Here is a 22,369-nt window from a genome sequence, read left to right on the forward strand (position 1 = left end):
ATCTCACCTCCACCACATAGGAACTCTTGGCTTTGGGCCTCTAAGACCCTCTGATTTTTTTTGTCTGCAAAATGGGGTTACGATAGTTGCCTTATGGGATTGTCGTGGTGTCTGGTTGACAGAGGGCCAGTGTCACACCCAGCCAGAGTGTGTTTTCTATACATTTGTTCCCCCTCTGTCCTTGGGCCATTTCAGCCCCACTGTACATGTGTGTTCCTGTTGGCAGTTCACTGATGACCTCCAGACCCCCAGGTCACCAGCATGCCTCTTCCCACACGGAATTAGTGGTTCCCTGCCCTGCCCCCCAGACTTCCCTGTTAGACTGTGGACCTTGCCAGGGCAGGGAGCCCCTCCAGGTCCTGGATGGGGCCTGTGACCTAGCTGGTACCCCTTAAAGGTTTGTTGGAGGCACAAACAAATGGCAGCTGGAAAGAATTCGTGGACTCGGAAATTACTGTGGACCTGTCGGTAGCACTGAGCCTTAACTGGGAGATGCTCAGCAGCCAGCTGGAGCAGCCTGCACCCCAGAAGGTGTGTCTTGGAGGCACAGGTCCAGGAGAGAGTGTGGGAGCCCGGCTGCTATAGTCCAGGCTCTGGGGTGCTGACACCCCAATAAAAAGAAGGGGCAGTGGCAGCAACTAGCTACGTCATCAGGCCAGATTGCCTTCGCTGCATCTGCAGCCTCCCCCTCTTCCCTGTTCGGCCTGCTGTCTCCAGATTGGCGGTCCTTCTGATCTGCAGGGACGGCCTCGTCTCTTCACTCTGGAGATAGCAGTTTCATCCGAGGTCTGAGGTCCTCCTCTCGGTGTCAGACCAGAGCCAGGGTCACGCGTTTTCGTGATCCTAACCCTCTCACCTTAAAATAATGAATCCCAGAAGAACACAGAACAATAGTTGTCTGTTTTTACAGATTTCCCCAGAATTGTAAAGATTGGCTTAATAGCACTAGCAGATTCCATCATTTTCTAGAGGGATACCTCAAGTGGGGAGAATTTTTAAGACAATTGGATGAACGTTTTCCTGCCAAGACAAACAGGAAGGTGGTCTCATAGCACTGACAGCACGTCCAGCCTCCCCGGGCCTGGGGTGGCCTCTTAGATGCACGGAGAGGAGGAGCAGGAGGTGAAGAGGCCTTGGGGCAGGCCCTGGCACAGCCACTGCTTCCCTGGGGATTCTGGTCGGGTTCCAACCGCTGACCCTCACGAGGAAGCACTAGCCTGACCCAAGGTCAGGCCACTGCCAGAACCACGTGGCAGGATGTGGATAGAAGTCAGCAGCAGTTCCCCAGTCTGGGGACTAAGTAGAAGTTGGCTAGGTGAGGAGGTGGAAGCCACAGGCAGAGGGGACGCAGGGTGGATGCAGAGCAGGAAGTGGCCGGTGTGTGCAGGTAGGATGGCAGGGCGAGTAATGTTCATCTCACGCCTGTGGCCTCTTGTCCTCCGTGGCCCACCTGGGCCCCTGGGGGAGCATGCAACAACCTCCCCCTTGCCTCTGCACCCCCGCCCTGCCCCTGCCACACCTCAGACGAACCTCAGCCCTGAGTCAATGCTCCTGGCTTTATGACAAAACTAATGTGTTGTTATAGTTCAATGGCAATGACAGCCACTCTACAGCAGAGCCCAAGATACAGAGTGTGGCGTGAAATCCCCTGCCGCTCCACCCCTAGAGGGGGGCCCGGGGCCTGGGCAGTGGGTTCTCCACACGGGAGCATCGTCACGTGTGACACACAACAGAGCCGACGCACTGTGACATCCAGACACGCTAGTCGTGCCCTGGCACTGCCCGAGCCTTTAGTTCTTTGGGGGTAAGGGCTGTCTCTTGAGTTGCTCAACAGGAAGCTCAAAATATCAGGGAGAACAGCGCTTCAAAAGATTAACGGGTGTGGAGGGCCGTCTCTGTCCCTGTCCCGGAGTCTTCCGGAGGGCCCGGCCTCACCTCCTCTTGGGATCCAGCTCAGGACTGAGCTGAAGACACCAGAGAAGAAAGCAGCCTGGCCTCATGCCAGCCCGGCACCGCAGGCGGGAGGCGCACGCCTCACCGTCCCCAGCAAAATAAATCTTGCCTCTCCCTCCGAGCGTCTCCAGCGCATGATCTTCTCCCGATTAACAACCTGGCCAGCGTGTTCTTGGCTGCTCGCTGCCGACCTCAATTTAGAACTGTCTGTTGTTCGGCTGCTGGAGAAGGAAGGTGCTGGTGGACAGGGCCTATTGAAGCTGAGGGGACTTGCGCCCTGAAATCTGGGAGTGGGGAGGTGGCAGCTGCTGACCCGGGCCCAGAATCTGACCAGCATCTCAGGAGCCTGCAGGGGGACGGGAGGCCCAGCTGGGAAAGCTGCTGCTTTGGGGCCTTTCAAACTGTTTTCCCAGGTGCCTCTGATGGGCGGGTGGCGGGGGGGGTGCTCCTGCAGAACTGTCTTTGTGACGGTCATTGGTCATTGAACATCACGGTCAGGCGGCTCCATGTGGAACACCTCTGTGCTGTCGGAGAACTGCTCTTGGGGCGTCGCTTGTCATAGTCCATAAAGCTGGACATTTTTCTCCGAACTCGGATTCAGGGAAGGGTTTGTCTGTCCCGTTGCCTGGCGCACCTCTTCCTTCAGACCAGGGCGAGCCACAGGCAGACCTGCCTCCCTCTGTGTGTCCACTGCCAGGAAGGGCTTCTTTATTTTGTTTCTTGCCTCCTTCCTCTTTGCTTCTCCTCCTTCCCTGGCTTTGAATCTTCTCAGGCCTGTGTTTTCATCCAACGCAGCTTCTTGGCCTTCAGGAAGGAGAGTGGTTGGCAGCGTGGAGTCTGGAGTCTTCCAGCCCCGGGCAGGGTTGCAGCTCCACTTGGTACTTGCTGAAAGATTGAAAGCTAGCAGCTTGACCTCCCTGACCCTCAGACTCTTCCTCTACGTAAAATGGAGCTCTTCCACACTTTGCCTTGGCTGTGTTGGGAGGTGCAGAGTCATGTGTAAAGCCTTTGGGACAACACCTGTACACACGTGCACGGGAGGTGCGAGTGTGAGCCACGGTCCTCACGGGGAAGCAGGTGTTTGGAGCAGCCCAGAGAGTGAGCCCCCACTCTCTCCTTTTCCTTCCCCTGCAGGAGGGCAGTCAGTGATCCACATTGGCCCTCCCATTGTGGTCTCACTGGCCAACGAGCCTGTTTCCTTCGGCTGCAGAATCACCCACCCGTACGCCCCCGAACTGCAGGACGTCAGAGTCCACTACTATCGCGTGGACCTCCAGGGCCACAGGAGCTCTGAGAAGCAGACTGGCTGCCAACTCAACCCGGGAAAAGAGAACCAGACCTCCACCCAGGAGTGCCGGGTCACCCTCAAGCTGCCCAACTCATCAGCCACCGGCACCTACTACTGCTCCATCTCCTGGGCCGGCTCCAGAGTGAAAGGCAACGGCACCTTCATCCTGGTCAGAGGTGAGGCTTCCTCCGTGCCTCCTCCCCAACTGAAGGGCCCAGAGGTGTCATGCAGCAGAGTCTGGGGCATAGGATCTACAGTGGGGGATGTTTGTCTCATCTTTCAGCTTTGGCGAAACAGAACAGAGCATCCTCAGGAAGCGCCTGGCCATGCCGGTGTGCCGAGACGTCCCCCTTTGTGTGGAAAGGCCCACCTTTCTGGATCTGCCTCTGGCCACCTCTAGCAGATGACCTGAGAGAGGTCCCTTGGCCCCTTGGTCTCAGAGTCCCTTTGACATAGGGCGGGGGTTGGGTGAGTGCAGAATTGGGCGTGTGCACGTGCATGTTTGTGGCGGCCTGTGATCGAACCCTTGGCTCATGTACATCTTTCTGGGGACAGATTCCTAGTTTTTATCACATTCTCAAAGGAGTATTGACTCCAAAAATTTAAGAACAGCCCATCACCGAAGCCATGCCTCTCCGACCTGCCTCTGAGACTCCCACTGGTAGGACTGGGGCTTCGGAACTCCAGGGCCCTGTGTTTGGACCCCACTTCAGCCGCTCGCCAGGATGTGACATTGGACCTGGTCTTCATGACAATACCCAGCCTGCCAAAATCATTTCTGGGGGTGAAGGAGCTCCTGCACGCAAGGGCGCGTGCCTGGTGATAGGGGGCTTGGTAAATAACAGACACTGGCATGCCTGGCACGTGGTTGGCACTCCTCAATTTTTTGCCAGCCAGATGGATGGATGGAGGGACGGGTGAATGGATGGATGGCTCAAGGGAAGGGGCTGGGCTGTGCCCTTCACCCACCCTTGGTGCAGAGCAGCCACCTGCCCTGCAGGATGCCCTGTGAGAACCCGTCCCTTCATCCTCACCACGCCTGCCCGTGTAATCACTGTTGCACCTGTGGAGAAGAGGAGCCCCCCCCCCCCCCAGGCATGAAATGACTCACCGGGGTCCCTCAGCAGCTCTCAGTGGAGCCAGTTCACTGAGGTCAGGCACTCAAGAAGCAAAAGATGTGGTCCTGGCCCTTAACAAGAATCACGGCAGCGCCAGAGAGGGGCTTGGCCAAAGCAAGTGTGGGAGTGAGGGCCTGAGGCGAGGTGGGGGCCTGGGGGCTCTTGTGGGGGGTGTTGTAAGCGGGGACCTGGGTAAAGGAGAACACAGGGTTTGGGGGTCCGGGGTGCCCCACCTCTCCAGGGTAACTGACTGCTCTGTTTTCCTGCGCTCCTAGACATGGGGTACCGGGAGCCCCCGCAGGACCCCCAGAAGCTCCTTCTCTGCTCCTTCACTGGCCTCCTGACTGTGCTGAGCATCGTGGGCACGGCCCTGCTGCTCTGGAAGAAGGTACGGGATGCACGCACACGGCAGCACCGCCCCTCCGCCCCCTCACTGCGCTCAGGAATGCCTCCCGAGGGGCGTCCGGTAGGCCCTGGTGAGGGGTGCCTGTCATAGGTGTTCCTCATGGCCTCTCGCACCAGGGGCCCTTCCTCACCCTCCCCTGCGGCTGGGCCTGTGCTGCCAACTTGCCTTCACCAGGCCCCTTTTGATCTCATTACAAGAAACCAGGGCTCTTCAGCCTTCTCCGGGTCGTGGGTCACGGGTCCCTCTGAGTATCTGATGGAAGCTGCAGACCTGTGTGCTTACCATTTCTAGCTCTTCGGATTAGGGGCTCCTGTTCCAGATTTTCTGGATCCCCAGCAACCTGGAAGGAAGGAAGAAGCATTTCGTAAGAGCCGCTGTGCGCCAGGCACCCTCCCATGCGAGCTCTCATTTGCGTCCCACTGTAACTCTGTGAGGGAGGTTTCCTCACATTTTACAGCTCTGGAAAGTGAGGCTCAGAGAGGTAGTGACTCGCCCAAGGTCACACAGCAAGCATGTGGCAGAGTCAGGGCTGGAGTGCAGGTGGATGGGGCAGTTTGGTCCAGCTCTACGCCTGGCTGACTCCTGCTCATGCTGCGATGGCACCTATGCAGGGAGGGGTGTCTCCCCAGTGGGGCTCCCCGCTCACATCGTCACCCAGCCCTGTGGTTTCTTGTTCGATGCTCACCCTCCCCACCAGGCAGCAAACACATGAAGACGGAGACCGAGGGGATCCTGTTCTCGTGGCTCCGTGTGTGCCAGGACGTGGTAGGCGGGCAGGAAGTGTTTGTTGAGTGAAGGAATGCAGTACCCAGTGGGCACCAGTTTCTGTGAGGCTCTGGGGTGCAAAGATGGCTGTTGGGACTCCAGGACCCTCTGTCCTGGCTGCTCGAAGGCTGCCATCAGAGCGGTTCAGGCCATTGCTCCACCCTCTGGGACCAAGAGTGCAGCACCTCTGCTCTCTGCTCCCTGAGGGAACAGCTCCATCAGCAAAGGCCCTGCGTGTGGGGAGGGGGCTGCGGCCCCACCAAGGGGGGCTCCCTGGGTCCAGGAAGGCCAAGCCCCTGCACCCAAGAGCCATACCCTATCCACACCCAGGGAAGGCCCCCTTAGGTGGGAATTCATCTGCTCCTTCATTCAGCAAATATTTATTGAGCACCTACTCATTCCAGCCCCTGTTCAGGCCCTGGGGATACAGGGATAACCAAAATGGACCCCCAAGAAATCCCTGCCCTTGTGGAACTTGTGTTCCAGCTGAGGGAAGACAGACCATAAACCAACAAGTGAATACGCAGCGTAGCAGTGTGCTAGGTGTTGGGGAAAATACGGCAAAGTGAGGAGGGTAGTGAGTGTGGGAATGGGGCAGCTTGCTGTTTTAAATAAAGGGTCACGGAGGGCCTTCCCATACTGCCCTCAGAAGGATGGTAGGTGTGCATCGGGAAGAGTGTGTCCAGCAGGGGAACAGCAGGTGCAGGCGCTCCGAGGCAGAAGCATGCTGGCAGCGTCCCAGGAGCTGCAGGGGGGCCTATGCGGTGGTGTGGCCCGAGTGCAGAGAGCGGAGGGAGGGAGGGTGGAGGCGGGGGGCCGGGGCGAGGGCCATTGAACAGGCCTGAGTTCTTACTCTGAGTGAGCTGGGAGCCACTGGAGGGCTTGGAGAGAGACCGGGCGGGATGGGACGGAGATTCTGATGGAGCCTCTGGCTGCCGTGAGGAGAAGCAGTGGAAGGCAGACCCGGCGAGGGGCTACTGCAATGGTCCAGGCAGAGGCGCCGGTGGCTGGGACCAGGCCGGCCTCAGGAGAAGTGGCGAGTGAGGTGGGTTAAAGCCTGAAGGTGAGGCCCACGGGATTCACTGAGGAGATCATGCGCAGTCTGCTAGCGCCCAGTTTACGGGTCTGCTCTGCTCCCGCGAGGAGAGCCTGGGTGCCTCTGGATCAGGGCCTGCGGGGCCAGAGTCCGGCAGACATCTGCAGATGGAAGGACGGGTGAGGCTGCCTGGGGTCAGAGCGGGGAGGACCTGCCTGAGCCACACAACCGGTGCAGGGCAGGCCTGGGACTCAAACCCTGCCTCGGTTTCCCACCCTTGCCTCAAGGCTGCAGACATTGTCGTTCTTCCAGAAAAGGCTCCGAGGCAGTAGAAGAAGCTGAGCATGGCCGCTGTCTCTGCCATGAAACTCCAGAGGCTGCCTCTCCTGCCTTCTCTGAGCTGGAGTCCAAGTGATGACCTCAGCCTCCCTCTGGTTCCTTTCCTGTCCTGTGAGCCCCCTTGGGATGCCACAGATGTGAGGCATGACCCTGGCACGAGCCAGTCCTAACTTGGCCTCGTCCTGCTGACAAGCTGCAGAGGGAGCCCCTTCTCTCCGCCCGGGCGCTGGGAGGTCCAGAGGCGCCTTGCCCTCTCGGTGGGTCCTCAGTCCTCAACTCCTGCCTGGCCACAGGGACAGCTGAGCAGGAAGACAGAAGACCAGTGGGAAATGCTCCCCTCAGCCTCCCACGAGTCCCAGCATTAGGACGCAGCCCCAGCCCCAGTGAATGGCTACTGAGCAGCCACCAGGGGCTGGACAGGGCGCCTGGGCTGGGAGAGGCTGTGGACAGAAACTGCGCTTCAGGCAGGGTGATGAGGGGCCACGCCCAGCCTGTGGACCCCCACATGAGGCTTATGTGAGTGACTGCACCAGTGCCTTCCGTGGCCATGAAGCTCAGTTGGCAAGGGCCAGACCGGGGCTAGGTGTGCCCTTGACCCTGGGCCCCCACTTCAGCTCCTGCTCTGCCGAAATGGGGCTGTAATGACTGGATCTCAGTGTCCTGTGAGGCCAGGGAGGCACCCAGCGCAGAGTAGGTGCTCAGTAAAGGCTTGGGAGGGGAGGTGGAAGGGTACACCCTGGAGCCACACCAGGCTTCCGGTCCCAGCCTCTCACCCTATGGCAGGGCCTTGGCTCCTCCCTCCCCTCCTCTCCTTCCAGGAATAGCCATTGAGTGTCTAGTATGTGCCAGGTGCTGGGCTAAGTGCCAGACACAGTGGAAAGGCAGACAGACGCGGCCCCCGCCCTCTTGTCAAGCTTTGACTCTCTCTGAGCCTCAGCAATGAGGATATCCTCCTCCAGCAATGAGGATAAGGATCGACGGCCCCTCACACAGAAAGGGTGGAAGAGAGCATTTGGAGGCACCAGCTGGGTGCCTGACCCACAGCAGGAGCGCGATGCCCCAGTGCTTCCTGCTGTCCCTCCCTGAACTTGGGGGAGGAAGGGCTGGGCGAAAGCCTGGCCTTGAAGGAGAGAGCACTCAGAAGGCCAGAAGCCGCTGCCGGGTTTGTGTTGCCAAAGACGTCCCCAGAGCTCCTGGAGCGGGAACCACGTTCGTGATGCCAACCCTGGGGGTGCCACCTCCCGGGCCAGGCGATGTGAACCGTTATCTGAGCACAGGAAGGCAGCGTGCAGTGGGGGCCTCCAGTTGGAGACCAGGCCAGGCTGCAGGCTGTGGGGGCCGAGAGGGGAGGGCCGAGGAGGCCTGGAGGACCCCAGGAGCACAGGCGGCTGCGGATATCAATGAATCAAAGCCCGAAGCTACTGACCCAGAAGAGGCAAGTGATTCCTGCCCCGGAGAGCAGGTGCAAGGCTCCACCCAGCCGGAGGGTCAAGGCCAGCTCCGGAGCAGACTTTGAGGATCCATCCTTACGCTCTGGGGACATCTGACACAGCAGGTCTCCCTTCTCCATGGGACTCTCCTTCCCTTGCTTCCAGGCCCCCCGGGCAGCCTTGTGCTGGGTTACCCACAGCTTTGTGGACTGTATACATCAGCATGTCCCAGGCCGCTTCCTCGGAGCTCTTGCTGCCCTGTCTACGCTCTCCGATGACTTCTCTGCTCCCAGGGGTTACATTCTCCACCTCCTGGCGCTGCCCAGACCCCTCCCCGAGCTCCAGACCATGTCCACTCTTTGTGGGGGCCTAAGGGTGCTTGCACCTACCTCATCCAGGCCAGCATTCTTCAGTCGCCCGAGTCTGCCCTCTCTATCTGCCCCATCTCAGTAAGTGGCACCACGCCCCTGGACGCTCCAGCCCAAAGCCCCAGAGTTGTGCTTGTCTCCTCTCTCCCTCCACAGCTGAGCCCTAAGCAAGTCCCGCCACAGTCTATCCAGGATCCAGCCCTGTCTCCCTGCCCCCACCCCATAGTCTGGGGCTCCATCACCTCTTGCAGCCTCACCTCCTCCTTCTGCTCCCCACACCCTTGTTCTGAGTTCATGACTGTCTCCCCCACCAGGCATGAGCCCTAGAGGGCACTGGCGTCCCCAGGGCCTGGGGGAGCCTGACGCATAGTAGGTGCTTGTGGAAGGAATAATGATGGGGAGAGTGAGCACGGAGACCTGAAGGATGAGGCTGAGGTGACAGGCTGTGAGGCGGGCAAGGCAACAGTATCACTCCAATTCTGCAGATGGGGAAACTGAGGCACTACAGGTTTCCTGAGCTGCTGACGGCCACTCTAATGGGTTTATTCATTTGAAAATCACAATTGGAAGCACAAATGTGGGTGGCCTGGAACAGGGCACGCGGAGAGGGCAAGGCTGGCTCCAAGGGGCGGAGCATCCCCACCCCTATATTAAAATGCATCCATCTGATTTTTCAAGGGGGGCTCCCTCTGCGCTCCCCGGGATCCTTCCTCATCTCCCCCGGAAGGCTTGCCCCTCCTGGGAGCTCATGCCTCCTCGCTTCCCGCTCCTCCCAACTCTTACTTCACCTCTGAGGCTGCAGAGGGAGCCTTATAAAATGCGAATCTGACCCAATGTGACTGCTTCCCTGCCCTGGCTGCTCTCACCGCCCCTCCGAGCAGAGACACTGTGGCATCCTGCCTTTTGTGGCCCAGCCCTCACCAGCCTCCCAGCTCATCTTCTTTCATCTTTTACTCTGTCAGCCACTGTCTGACAGTCCATGGTTCTGCATGTCCCCAACATGTCCTGCTCTTCCATGTGCTGTTCCCGCGGCCTGGGACATTTTCTCAGACTCTTCTCCTATCTTCAGGAGACAGTGCAAGCCCTGAGAAGTCTGCCTCACCCTCCTGGGAGACTTGGGGCTCCTTCCCATGACCCCACAGTGGCACCCCCAGTCTCATTAGAAACCACAGGGCCTGGCCTGGGTCTTGCTCAGCATGGGGTCCAGGATGGTCCCTAGCCATGAGCTCATGTCCACTTGGCAGTGTCCAGGCCACTGGCTCAGCGAGGGGAGAGGCACCAGCCCCCCAGCTGCCTGCGGGTGAGCCACGCCCTCTGACTGTGACAGACCCCTCAAGAAGCAGGCGGCATAGCGGAGGGGCACTAGATTTGAGAGCAAGGCATTTGGGCGCGATCCAGGGACAGTCACTGACTCACTGGGCAAGCCTCAGTTTCCCCCTCTGTAAAGTGGGAATTCCATGCCCGGGTCCTCAGGCTAATACGGGAATTAAATGAAAATTAGACCAATCCTAGGGTTCTTTGTAAACTGTAAAGTGCCAGCACCTAACTGCCCATGAGACCTATACATTCAAACAAAACAAGAGCAAAATCTCCAGGTGCTATCAGGTCAGCATCTTGGTGAATCTCATAGACCTGGGTTCAAATCCTGCTTCTGCTGCTTCTGGCTCTGTGGCCTCAGGCAAGTTGCCTGCCCTCTCTGAGCCTTGGGAACAGACATGATAGAAGACTTGTCTTGCAGGTTTGTTGAGGGGCACATGAGATGAGGCAGGTAATGTGTTTAGAACTCACCCGGTAACCAGTGAGGCTCCATCATCCTGAGCCATTATTATGCTGTGACTGGGGGTGGCGCCGGCTTCTGCCTGAGAGTTAAGTAGCTCTCGAGAGCTAATCCCGAGTAAATGGGCTGGGGATTGGCAGGCGGCCAGGGTTTTTAATTAGCTCCTACCCCGAGGTGAGGCTGCCATTGCTCCACTGTTGGCAGTGTGGCGCCTGCCACGAGGGGGCACGTCCGGATGGCCTCCCTCTGCCTCTGGAGGGCTGACCGCACTGCCTCCTCACTGTCTTCCTGTCCCGCAGCCTTCGCCTTCCCGCAGGCCCACCGCCCCTGCCTCCAGGACCACCACCAGTGCTTCACGCAGCAGCCAGCATGCGCTTTCCCATCCTGGCAGCTGCTGCTTAGAGCGGCTCAGGTGTCTTCCACTGTCTGCTCTCTTCACGCGGTCCTGCCCAGCCGTCCTGACCCATCCCGGGCGGATTCGCCTCCCTCTTTGGCCAAGTTGACCATCTTTAAGTTCCTCGACACCTTCGAGCCTTGGCACATGCTGTTCCCTCTGCCTTTCTTCCCTCTCCTGCCAAACCAACTTCTCAGCCCTCAGGTCTTAAACATCCCTTCCGGCCGGGTGAGGAGCTTGCTCCCTCCCTGTGTGAGGAGGCTCTGTCCCTGTTGATCAGCACATGCACACACGTTGGTGAAAGTCCTAGTGCATTTCCGTCTCCCCACTGGGTCCTCAGGTCCAGGAGGGCAGGGACGGTGCCTGGCTAACAGGAGGTTCCTGACAGGTGTGCGTTGGTTGGCCAAGGGCCACCTAAGTGCCAGGCGCTTACCACTTATCACCTTCCTGAATCCTTGCAGCAACCTCACAGAGAGGGTTATTGCTGAAGAAGTCGAGGCCCAGAGAGGGGAAGTGGCTTGTGCAAGGCCACCGAGCCAGTGGGGGGCACAGCGGGACTGGACACCTGGTCTGGCGCTCGCTCAGGACCACCACTACAGACTACAGTCAGCTCCAGAGCCGGGGGCCGTATCACACCGGCGCTGTGCCTGCACTGCCCGCCTACCCTGAGCCAGGCCCTGTGTCCGTGGGCAACGCCTCGTGGGGGGTCTTTGTCCTTTATGGAACCTCCAGGCAGATGACTGGTCTGATGGAGGTGGTGGGGGCATTTGCCAGGTTTCCCTGGAGAAGGTGGGCGGAAGGTGCTGAGTGGTCAATTTCCGTGTGGTCTCATGACCATCTGCCATCCTTCCCCGGCGGGTCTGGGGGGCGGAAGGGGGCGAGGTGGAGACAGGGGACCTGCTGCTCCCAGCCCTGACAGCCTTGACTCCTTTCCTCCCAGAAACAGATGCAGGCTCCACGGAAGCACCCCGCCCAGAAGTGCCCGGCCCCGAGCACCGCCAGTGGTCAGGAGCAGCCTCCTGCTGAATCCATCTACACAGTGAGTCTGTCTGCCTCTCTCGGGCCTGACTCAGGGTCCGGTTGCCTGACTTGGTCACTTACCAGCTGCGTGACTTTTCTGAGCCTCAGTTCCTCATCTGTAAACTGGGGACAAGAATTCCTGCCTGGTGGGGTTTCTATGAAGGTGAACTGAGATTACACATGTATGGCCCCCGGCCCCCAGCAGGCACGCAGATGTAAGGGGCCACCCCGTTCCCCTCCGTGGCAGACCCCTTCACTTCTGGAACAAGGGATATCAAGGGCATGAGTTGGAGAGGAATGAAGACAGTTTCTTCATCTGACCAAATGACATTGACCGGCCCACTAACTCTTTCCTGTTCTTATTGCACAAACAACGTCGCGGCAACAACAAAAACCACAAAAAGAGGAAAAAGGTCAGGCACTGCTCCACGCCCTTCACACATCAACGAGTTTTAACTCTTCGCGTTCCCTCTTCCACACCGCACACAGACGTTGTTTTATCTTTACGATTAAGCGGAGACACGGGCTGGGACACTGTTTCGTTGTGTCGTAAGCGTTTCCTGTCTCTGCAGTGGTCTTCCTAATCGTCCTGGGAGGGGCTCAGACCTGCGCCTGGCTGGCCGTTCTGCCCAGCAGCTGGGAACACGACAAACTTTGTTTTCAGTTACGTCTATCTTAGTCCCACAAGTAACATGCGCTCGTTGTAGAGAACGTGCGGCACAAATGCCAGTCAGCGTCGGTGGGGCTCAACTCCGTGAGCTCTAGAGCCACCAGGTTAGGATCTTGGCTCCAAATCTGGGTGCTCAAAGCCCTGTGAGGTCCCGCAGGTTCGCCAAGGGCACATCCTCCGGCTGCCTCTGCACCAGGACTCTGCCTGTGTGGGCGCTCACTGTTCCTGTCCCGACCCTCTTGACTCACACGTGAAACCCGGGTCCTTCCTCAATCTCTACAAAACCCCACACAGAGTGCATGCAGAATATGGCCCTGTTCGCTGAGGACGGGGCAGTTGGGGATGAGGCAAAGTCAGTGTCCCTGTAGGGCAGCTATGACAGCTCCAGATGACACGGCCAGCTCTCGAAGGGCCATCAGCCCCCCAGCCCAGGGAATTTCCACCAGCCCCTGATTCCCACGTGGCCCCAGACTTCCCCCTATTCTCCCAGCAGCTCATCCTGGTATTTTCCCTATGAGCAATTCTGGTGTCAGCTGTTAAATAAAAACATTTCTCTCTGTCTCCATACAGACACACACACACGCACGTGCACACTCACATATGGGAGCTGTCTCTCTATATATATCAAAAAGAAGAAAATAACCACCATCCCAGGCCTATCTTCTTCCAGGATAAATACTAGTAACACTGACTTCTATACTTTCCGGTCTTTTTTTCCTATAAATACATACGAAGAGACCGGTACACACACACACACTTTTTTTGTTGGAGTAGTACAGCTATCTTTGTTCATGTTACAATATCTCGTGAACCTCTCTCCACGTGAATAGATAGCCTTCTCCAAGATGATTTTCAATGGGAGAGATGCACTTCTGCGTGGAACATCTTTCTCGCCGGTGTTTAGACTTCTCGGAGGCTGAGGCGGACTTCTCGGGAGGAGGGGGAGAGGCCCACTTCCCGTCAGGGTTGCAAGGTGGCTTCAAGAGGTTTTAGAACCCAAAAGGAGATGTGAAGGGAGGCCACAGACTTTGCTCATCCTTAAGACCAGTCCGTACCAGCTGCGGTTGGACCTGGTAGATAAGAATGACGTTAATAACCATGATGATGATATCAGAAACCATCTGTTTGTTGAGTCCCACTATATGCCAGGCACTGTGATAAGACTTTACACCTGCTGTCTTGTTAATCCTCATAATAGGGTTTTAGGTTACAGGTGTTATCCCCATTTTAATTTCATTTTCTAATTGTCTATTGCTGGTATGTAGAAATATGATTGACTTTTGTATATGGATGTGCTGAATTCACTCATTAATTCTGATAGTTTCTCTGTAAATTCCTTTGGATTTTCTATGAACCCAGTCCTGTCATCTATAAATAATGGAAGTTTCACTTTTTCCTTTCCAATCCTCATAGCTTTTACTTCTTTTTTTCTTGCTTTATCACGCTGCCTCAGACTTCCAGTACGATGGTGAACAGGAGTAGTGACAGCGGGCTTCTTTGTCTTGTTCCGAACCTCCAGGGAAGGATTTTCATATATTCCTCCTCTACTTTCTTTGGATGGATTCTTACAGCATTGGTTTCCAATCTGTCTTCTTTTCTAATTTATGCACTTAAGGCTATGAACTTCCCTTTAAGTATGGCTTTAGCTGCACCCCACGAGTTTTGATATGTCATATTTTTGTTATCTTTCAGTTTAAATTTTTCACTGAGATTTCCTCCTTGCCCCATGGATTATTTAAAAGTGTTTTGCTTAATTTTCAAATGTTGAATTATTTTGTAGTTATTGTTCTGTTTTTTATTTCTTGCTAATTCCACCGTGATCAGAGAATATATTCTATATGACCTTAATCCTTTGAAGTCTTTTAAGACTTGTTTTGTGGCTCAGCTTATATTCTGTTTGCACTTGAAAAGAACTTACCCTGGGCATGACTGAGTGACTGTTCTGTACATCTCAGTTAAGTTGGTGATCACGTTGTTAAAATATTCCATATCCTTATTGACTTTTTTGTCTATCAGATGTTAAGAGAAGTGAGTTAAAATCTGCCCATATGATTGTAGATTTGTATATTTCTCCTTTTTGTTACGTCAATTTTTGCTTTTTATTCATGTGGGAAAATGCTCATGATAAAAAAAACCTATACTACTCCAATTTGTTTTTAAAATTGAGCTATTAAGGAGCATGAATTTAGAGTAGGTCTGATAGACTGGGGGTCAAAGCCCAGTTCTTTTGCTCGTGGGTTCTGCAGTTTAAACTTTCTGAGTCTTGGTTCCATAATCTGTAAAATAGGACTAATTATACAATATTACATTTGCAGCTTACAAACATGCTATGGTTTCCTCCATCTTAAATTCCTTACCTTGAGCCCGCATCCCCCTCTAGCGACTCTGCCCTTTCTCTATGACTCCTTATAACAGAACTGTCAAGACTCTGCAGTTTCTCTCTCCTTTCTGACCCACTCAGTCAGGTTTCTGCCCACCTCTTCACCAAAACCTTCCTTCTCAAGGCCACCGTTGGCCTCCACATTGTGAAATCCGACCGTCAGTTCTCCATCCTCATCTTCCTTGATGAATCAGCAGCATCGGGAGATCACCATCGAGCTTTTCCTCCTCCGTGACACACTTTCTTCACTTGCTTCCAGAACATTCCACCCTCTCCTGATGCCCCTGTCTCACTGCCATGCCTCCTCTGCCTTCTTCACTCGTTCCTCCTTAGGAACCCTGACCTCTGAACATTGGGATCCAGTCCTGGGGCCCTTTCTCTTTGATCTTCACTCCCTCCTCCCGCCCCCTGGTGATCTCCTTCAGCCTTAAGGTTCTGAGACCATCTACACTCTGACAACTCCCAAATTTATATCTCCAGCCCAGATATCTCCTCTGAATGCCACCAGCAACTCCATTTGGACGTCTCATCGGCTTCTCTCTCAGACCAAACTCCAATTCCTTACCTCCGACATGCCTCTTCCTCACTGCAGTGAGTGAACACTCCATCCCTCCAGTGGCTCAGGCTGAAAATTTCGAAGTTGCCATTTCCTTCTCTCTTTCTGTCACCACCCATATCTGATCCATCAGCATATCTTGTTTCAGAGCACATCTGGAATCTGACCCTTCTACCCTCCAGTGCTAACGCTGGTGGGAGCCACCACTATTGCTTGCCTGGAGTCCTGCAATTGATTTCTAATCAGCCCAGCTATTATATGCTTGCCCCAGTCTGTTCTCCACCTGGCAGCAGCCAGAGTGATCCTCTCCACCCACACACAGATCTCATTCTGTTCTGCTCAGAGTCCTTGTGAGTCTAGGTCCTCTGAGAAGCAGACACTAAACCAGGGTTAGATGTGCAATAATTTTATTAGACAAGCCACCTGTGAGAGCAAATGGGGATGACTGGGAGGGCCATCAGACTGAAGCAGATGTGGTGCTGAGTGAAGGATGGAGAAAGGAAGGCAGAGAGGGAGCTCCGACTGCCACACAGTCTAGGCAAGGTTCAACAAGGCCCTTGGGAGCACCCAAGTTGGAGGAGCCCCGTGTCTCCCAGAGCGGGAGGCTGTGATGGCGTTCCTGCCGTGCTCAGCCATTGGCTGGGAGTAGCCCATGTGGCATGTTTTGGAGCCCAGCACCTAGGCCCTTAGTCAAAGCTGATCCATGGAGCTGAGGTCTGCGAGGCACGTTTTCATGATGGCTGCAGTCCTTCAGAGGTTCCTCTCTCTCAGAGTCCACGTCAGAGCCCTGACAGTGGCCTCCGAGAGCTCTGTCCACATGTCCTCCCGCTGTCTCTCTCCCTCACTCACTTGCTCCAGTCACGTTGGCTTCCTTGCTGCTCCGCACACACACCAGCTTGCCGCACCGTGGGGGCTTGCTGTCGGCTGTGCCCTGCTCCCAAGCATCCTTTCTGTAGCTGACCCGAGGCCACTCCCTCACTCCTCAGCTCTCTGCTCATACGGCACCTTTGCAGTGAGGCCTTTCCTGACCTCCATTTTAAAACTGCAACCTCCTCACCCCCTCCATGACCCCAACATCCCTATCTTCCTTCTCTGTGGCCTTTGGTCACCTTTTACTTTGTGATTGTGGTCCGTCTTGCATCCCTCCCTGCACACAGTAGGTGCTCAGCGATCAACTGCCACATGGACGAGTGGAGGACTGTCTCACCTTCCAGGCACCCTGGTTCCATGAGGCTCAGGGCTGGGCCCAGGGCGGGCCCCTGTGGCAAATGCAGGGCATCAGCCTTATGGTCTGACTCCCTCAGAGCCCTTGGGCACCTCCCCTTAGCTCTGTTGCAGCCTCTGCCCAGCTTGGTGCCCTCAGTGTTGCTCTCAGCCTCCAGCCCCTCTGGCTCCTCACTGTGGCAGGAGGGACCTTTCTAACGCATGGCTGATGCTGTCGCCTCCCCCTTGGAAACCTTCAGTGGCTCCCGATCACCAGCTCCTCCTTTAGGGGAGGCCCATCCCAGCCCTGCCTCCCTGGACTGCTGTCACTGCAGGAGGCCATCGATTCAGACGCTCCAGGAACTTGACCCAGAGCAGAGGCTCTCCTCCTCCACTCCTTTCTGAACAACACCCCAGGTCTCACCCATCTGCCCCCAGGGTGCACCATGCAGGTCTCTCCCCGCAGGTGCCCATGAGAGTGCAGCTCTGTTTCCGTGGTCTTGGGGCGGGGGGGGGGGGGGGGTGTTCATATTATAGGTGGACCGATGTCCAGGACCTTCAGGTTAGGTCCTGGCCCAGGGCAGCTAGCTTCAGCTCTGGCCTCAGCCCACCTAGAGGAGAGCCTTGGCACTGACTTCACACCTCTACCAGGGCCAATGACCATTCAGGTCAGCACCATTGCCCCCTGGGCAGCAGGAGGCAGAGGACTTGGAGGGCCTGGGTCCCAGACAAATGTTCCCAGCCCAGCACAGCCCAGCCCAGCCAAGCCCAGCATAGCACAACACAGCACAGCCCAGCCTAGCCCAGCCCAGCCCAGCACAGTATAGCCCAGCCCAGCACAGCACAGCACAGCCTAAGCAGAGCACAGAACAGCCCTGCACAACACAGCACAGCACAGCCCTGCACAGTGCTTGCTCAGCACAGAGCACAGCACAGTTGAGCACACAGTTCAGAGCATAGCCCCAGCACAGCTCTAGAACAGCACAAAACAGCCCAGCAGAGCCCCAACACAGCCAAGCCCAAGAACACCATAGGTCAGCACAGCCCTAGCCCAGCACAGCCCCAGGACAGCACAGACCTAGCACAGCACAGACGGAACACACACAGCACAGCACAGCACACCCCAGCACTGCCCAGCGCTGCCTAGTCCAGCCCCAACACAGCACAGCCCCAGGCTCGACTCAGCCCCAGCCCGGGGAAGCCCATTCAGAGGCCTGGAGAGTCTTCTCCCAGCAGGCACAGGCTGGGGAAGGCAGTCCCCATCACCACCAGGAGGGTCTGGTTCAGAGCCTCCGAGGATGTCCTGTTGACAAAGGCCGCCCTGCATTTCACAGCCTAGCGATGCGGGTCACAGCCTGAATGCAAATGCAGCCAGCGGTCAGGACTTGTCAAAGGCTTCACTCAGCAGCTGCTAATTGGCAGCAACCTCTGCAGCGCAGCCGCCCGCCAGCGTGGGGCAGAGGCCTGCAGGTTCCCGGGGCAGGGTGCTCTTCTCTGGCTCAGAAATCCCCTGGCGGCATGCCAGGGCCGGTGGCTCTGCAGAGCTGGGAGCAGGAGGCCTGAGTTCCCATCTACTGAGGGGCTGTGTGGCCTGAGACAACTCTGGGCCTCTCTGGGCTCATGTGTGGTAGGCAACCCATGAGAGCCGGATGTGAAGGAGAAGAGAACCACCTGTGGGACCCCAGATCTGCTCCCCTGCCTAGATGTCAGCAAAGAGGTCCTTTTCCTCTCTTCTCTCTGTGACCAGAAATGTCCAGCTTGGAGGAGCTGTCAGATCTGTGGCAATCCAGGCCTGGGTGGACAGAGGTGGGGGCACAGGGCGTCTGAGGAGCAGATCCCCATCCTGTGTGCCAGGCTCGCCGGTGGTGGCTGGTGCTCTGGGCGGGCAGGTAGACCTGACAGGCCAGAGCAGGCCTTGGAAGTTGCCTTCTGGAAATGGGGCTCCTCCTTGGGGCGGCCCTGCACCCTTCCCTACCAGGAGGCAGGTCAGAAGCCCCTCTCCTAAGATCCACCCTCTTTCTGAATCAGAGGCCCCTTGAGCTGGTGCCCAGAGCTGCCTTGCTATCCCTGTGTGATACCCTTGAAGTGAGGGCCCCTCAGGTGCCGAATGGTTTATTACACGGGTTTCATGCCCCACTACCCTTCGACGCCTCCTTCCCTCCTCCCCTCCCCACCTCTCCTCCCTCCTCTTGCCTCAGAGCACCACCTGTCTCTCCAGCCTGCCTCGGCAACCCCTGCTTGCCTGTTGCCAGGGAAACCACCTCCTTGGCAACCAGCCGGCATCCATATGACATGTACACACGGGAGGAACGGCTCCTGCCTCTTGCTTATGCTGTTGGCGGCTCTGCTCCAGCAACCCTAAAGAGCAACATCTGCCCCTTACATGGGACCCCGGGGCCCATCAGGGTCTGAGGGACAGTCCAGGCTGTGACCGCAGAGAGGCGAAGAAGCCATCAAGCCTCCCTTGATGATCATTCAACAGTTATTCAGCACTTACTGTTTGCCAGACCCTGTGCTGGGGCCTGGAGGCACAAATATTTCATTTAATTATGCATTGGGCCTGCAAGATAGATATGATTGCTCCCATTATACAGATGAGGAAACTGAGGCACAGAGAGGTTCAGGGCTTGCCCAAGGCTGGCGTGTGTCAGAGCTGAGAATTGATCCTAGTCTTGTCTGATTTCAAAGCCCTGGTTCTTTCTACCCTACCCTCTGGTCAGACTGCTCATAGCCGGGCCAAGAGTGAGTGTGGCCCCAAGACACACACTTAGTGAGTGAGGAGCTCCTCATCGTAGTTCATTCACTGCTGTTCTCCAAGTGTGCTGAGCACAGCTGTAGGTTCAGTGACCCAGAGACAAGCCAGGCACAGCTTGATGGGCGAGGAGTGTGACCCCAGTGGGTGCCTAGGTCATCCACGAGCACAGGCTGCGGTGGGATGGGTGGACGAGACCCTCACAGGGCAGGGGTTTTGGACCTGGGGAGAGAGAGCGGATGCCAGGAGGGCATCCGATTGGAGCCACGGCCATGGGTGTCACAGCCAGGGGCTGCTGGCTGCCAGGGTGCCCGAGGGCCCGAGGACAGGCAGCGTCTGCAGGAGTGGGCCTGGGTCCCTCCCCTTGCCAGCCAGGTGGAAGCCCAGAGACAGCCTGCCAGGGCTGACCCAGAGGTGGGGTGAGGGAGGTGGCAGGGGGCACAGAAAGGAGATGCGCTGTGCAAGCGGGAAAGGGGTGAGGCGGCTCTGTGAGGGAATGGCAGGTGCAAAGGTGTGACTGTGGGTGGCGGGGCTGGGCGAGGTGGGCGTCTTCTCGCAGACTAGGGCCCACAGGGCTCTGCCTGGCCCCTGGCTCCCGCAGGGAGGGGTGGTCCATAACAGGCAGGGAGGCCCAGCTGCCCTGCCCCTCCGTGCATCCTCTCTGACCCTCATGCCGTCTCCTGCAGGCCCTGCAGCGCAGAGAAACCGAGGTCTACTCCTGCATCCAGAACGAGGCCAGCAGCGCTCCCTTCACCCAGGGGCATCTCTCCCAGGTACGCAGGCTGGGGCAGTAAGCCCGGCTCCTCATTCCCTCCCATCTGACCCTCTGCTCACCTGTGAAATGGGGACCACAGGAGGGAGCCAGCTGCTGTAGAATCGAAGCCCTCTCCCAAAGCAGCTGGCCTAGAGATTGGGAGCACTGGTGGGTTTGAACCCCTGCTCCATCCCTTACTGCTGTGCAGCCCAGACCAAGGGGCCGACCTCTGTGTTCCTGTCTGTAAACTGAGGAGCCTGACAGCACTCACCTCATAGATTTGCCACGAGGATCAAATGTCATACTGGGACCCAAGCGAGCAGTCATAACTACCGCCAGGCCCAGTGTAGCATCTACACTGGCCAATCAGGCAAGGGGTGTTAGGTTTCTCATCAGCTTCCCCCAGGCTGGTGTTGGCTGAAGTTGGCGGCTGGAGTTGGAGCTGGTGCCAGCCTGGGCTGGCCTGGTTGCGGCTCAGTTTTTATCACCATGGGGACTGAGGCGCATCACTTGATCACGATCCTCTCTCAAGCCTCAGTTTGCTCATCTGTAAAGTGGATGAGCGACTCTTTCCTGCAAAACCAACTGTCCCTGAATGCAAATGAGTTCCCAGTCAAGTAACGTCAGTAACGTCTGCACCAGGGACGCCGTAAGTGCAAGGGGTTGTTAAGCCAGTGCAGGAGCCCGTGGGTGGTGGGTGGGCCCATGGGCACCTTGGAAGAGATCACAGGAAGTGCGGGGGCTGGTGCTGGGGACCCTGGCCCAGGGGGCCCGGGCTGGCACTGCTCTTTGAATCTCCTATTCTCTCTGCTCTTTGCATACTCAGCCCTGGCTCTGGAAGCAGGGCCTCCCCACCGTGGGACCCCCCCAAGGATGTGAGGGCCATCCCAGGCAGTGCTCACCCCGTGCCAGCCCCTGGGCTGCTAGCCAGGATGGCCAGACATGTCCCTGCCCTCCTGAGCCTCGGGTCTGCAGGAACAGGTCACTAACCCAACAAGCACACAGAGATATTGGTAGCCCCCATGAGGGGTGGGTTCCAGGGAGGGGCCCGACCAGGGCTGCAGGGCGTGGCTCTTGGAGAGACTGAGCCGAGCCCTGCAGGGGGAGCAGGGCTTTGCTGGGGAGCAGGCCTGGTCAGGGGAACACCCCAGATGGAGGGAAGAGCATGTGGGGAGGCCCTGAGGCAGGACAGAGGAGGCCCACGGGGCTGGAGGGCAGACAGCAGGGGTCAAGTGGACAGCTAGGAGAAGAGAATGGAGAGACGGGCTTGGGGACAAGGACAGGCCTCCCTGTCACAGCTATGCAGGAAGCCACACGCATGGTTGCCTCTGACTAAAACTAAATTAGTGCAAGTTTGTTCTTTTCCTTTCCTATCGTCTTTTATTTCTTTTTTTTTCCAGGAGAAACTGCACAGATTCAAGGATGACAGTGAATTTAACATGGTCTATGAAAATCTCTAGGATGAGCTCCCCCCACCCACAGGTCTTGCCCAGGATCAGAGGCCCCGGGGCAGCCCCTCCCTCCAGAGGACCTGCTCTGTACCAGGAGTGAGGCCCCCGGGGTGCCCCATCACCTCACCCCTACAGTCAAGGCCCTTCCTGCCTTGGCCTGCCTCCACCTCTTACTCTGTGCCCCAGCCATACCCACTGAGTGTTCCACATCTCCAGGCCTTTGCCCAAGCTCTTCCCTCTACCAGGCGGGCCCTTCCTCAGTCTTCAGGGGCTCTCTTGGACACCACCCACTACCCAAGGCCTCCTCACCCTCTCGAGACCCAAGGGCTCTCTTGGCGCCAGCCTGCACCACAGCTGCAAGGCTGACTGTGGGTTCCTCCAGAGGGACCTGGCAAGGGACCCTTGTCAGAGCTGTGTGCAGAGCATGGCGGAGCGGATGAATAAAGGAGTAACCTTACAGACGCCCCCACCTCCCTACCTGCTGCCCAGTTAGGCCAAAGGCACAAGGCGGCCACATCAGCAGGGAGCAGGGTGCTGGCGTAGGAAGTATGAGGTGTGGGTAAGATTGAACCACAGAGGCTGGGCTGGCCTCAGGGACAGAGCGGCAGGCTGAGGGGGCGGCTGAGTGCTGGTCAGGCTGGGGCCTGGAGTAGGCGGGGGCATGTTTTGAGCTGGGAGGGGAGGTGCTGGCTAACTAGGAGGTGAACAG

At 57.1% G+C, this 22,369-nt stretch overlaps 1 protein-coding gene across 2 annotated transcripts in view; it reads left to right on the forward strand.

Moving 5' to 3' along the window:
- NFAM1 (NFAT activating protein with ITAM motif 1) overlaps positions 1-22,141 on the forward strand; it is a 34,126-nt gene extending 11,985 nt beyond the window's left edge. Inside the window, exons 2-6 of one of the 2 annotated variants that reach the window (XM_046646546.1) lie at positions 3,088-3,417; positions 4,635-4,747; positions 11,815-11,913; positions 20,142-20,228; positions 21,610-22,140. In XM_046646546.1, coding sequence (XP_046502502.1) covers positions 3,088-3,417; positions 4,635-4,747; positions 11,815-11,913; positions 20,142-20,228; positions 21,610-21,669 — 689 coding nt within the window. In that variant the 3' untranslated portion in view covers positions 21,670-22,140. Of the gene's footprint in view, positions 1-3,087; positions 3,418-4,634; positions 4,748-11,814; positions 11,914-20,141; positions 20,229-21,609 lie in introns of both variants that reach the window. The other variant, XM_046646547.1, reaches the window with a different exon arrangement.
- The last annotated feature ends 228 nt before the right edge of the window (positions 22,142-22,369 follow it).

The sequence above is a fragment of the Equus quagga genome, chromosome 19 (genome assembly GCF_021613505.1).
Source record: "Equus quagga isolate Etosha38 chromosome 19, UCLA_HA_Equagga_1.0, whole genome shotgun sequence".
In the NCBI taxonomy this organism is placed as follows: domain Eukaryota; kingdom Metazoa; phylum Chordata; class Mammalia; order Perissodactyla; family Equidae; genus Equus; species Equus quagga.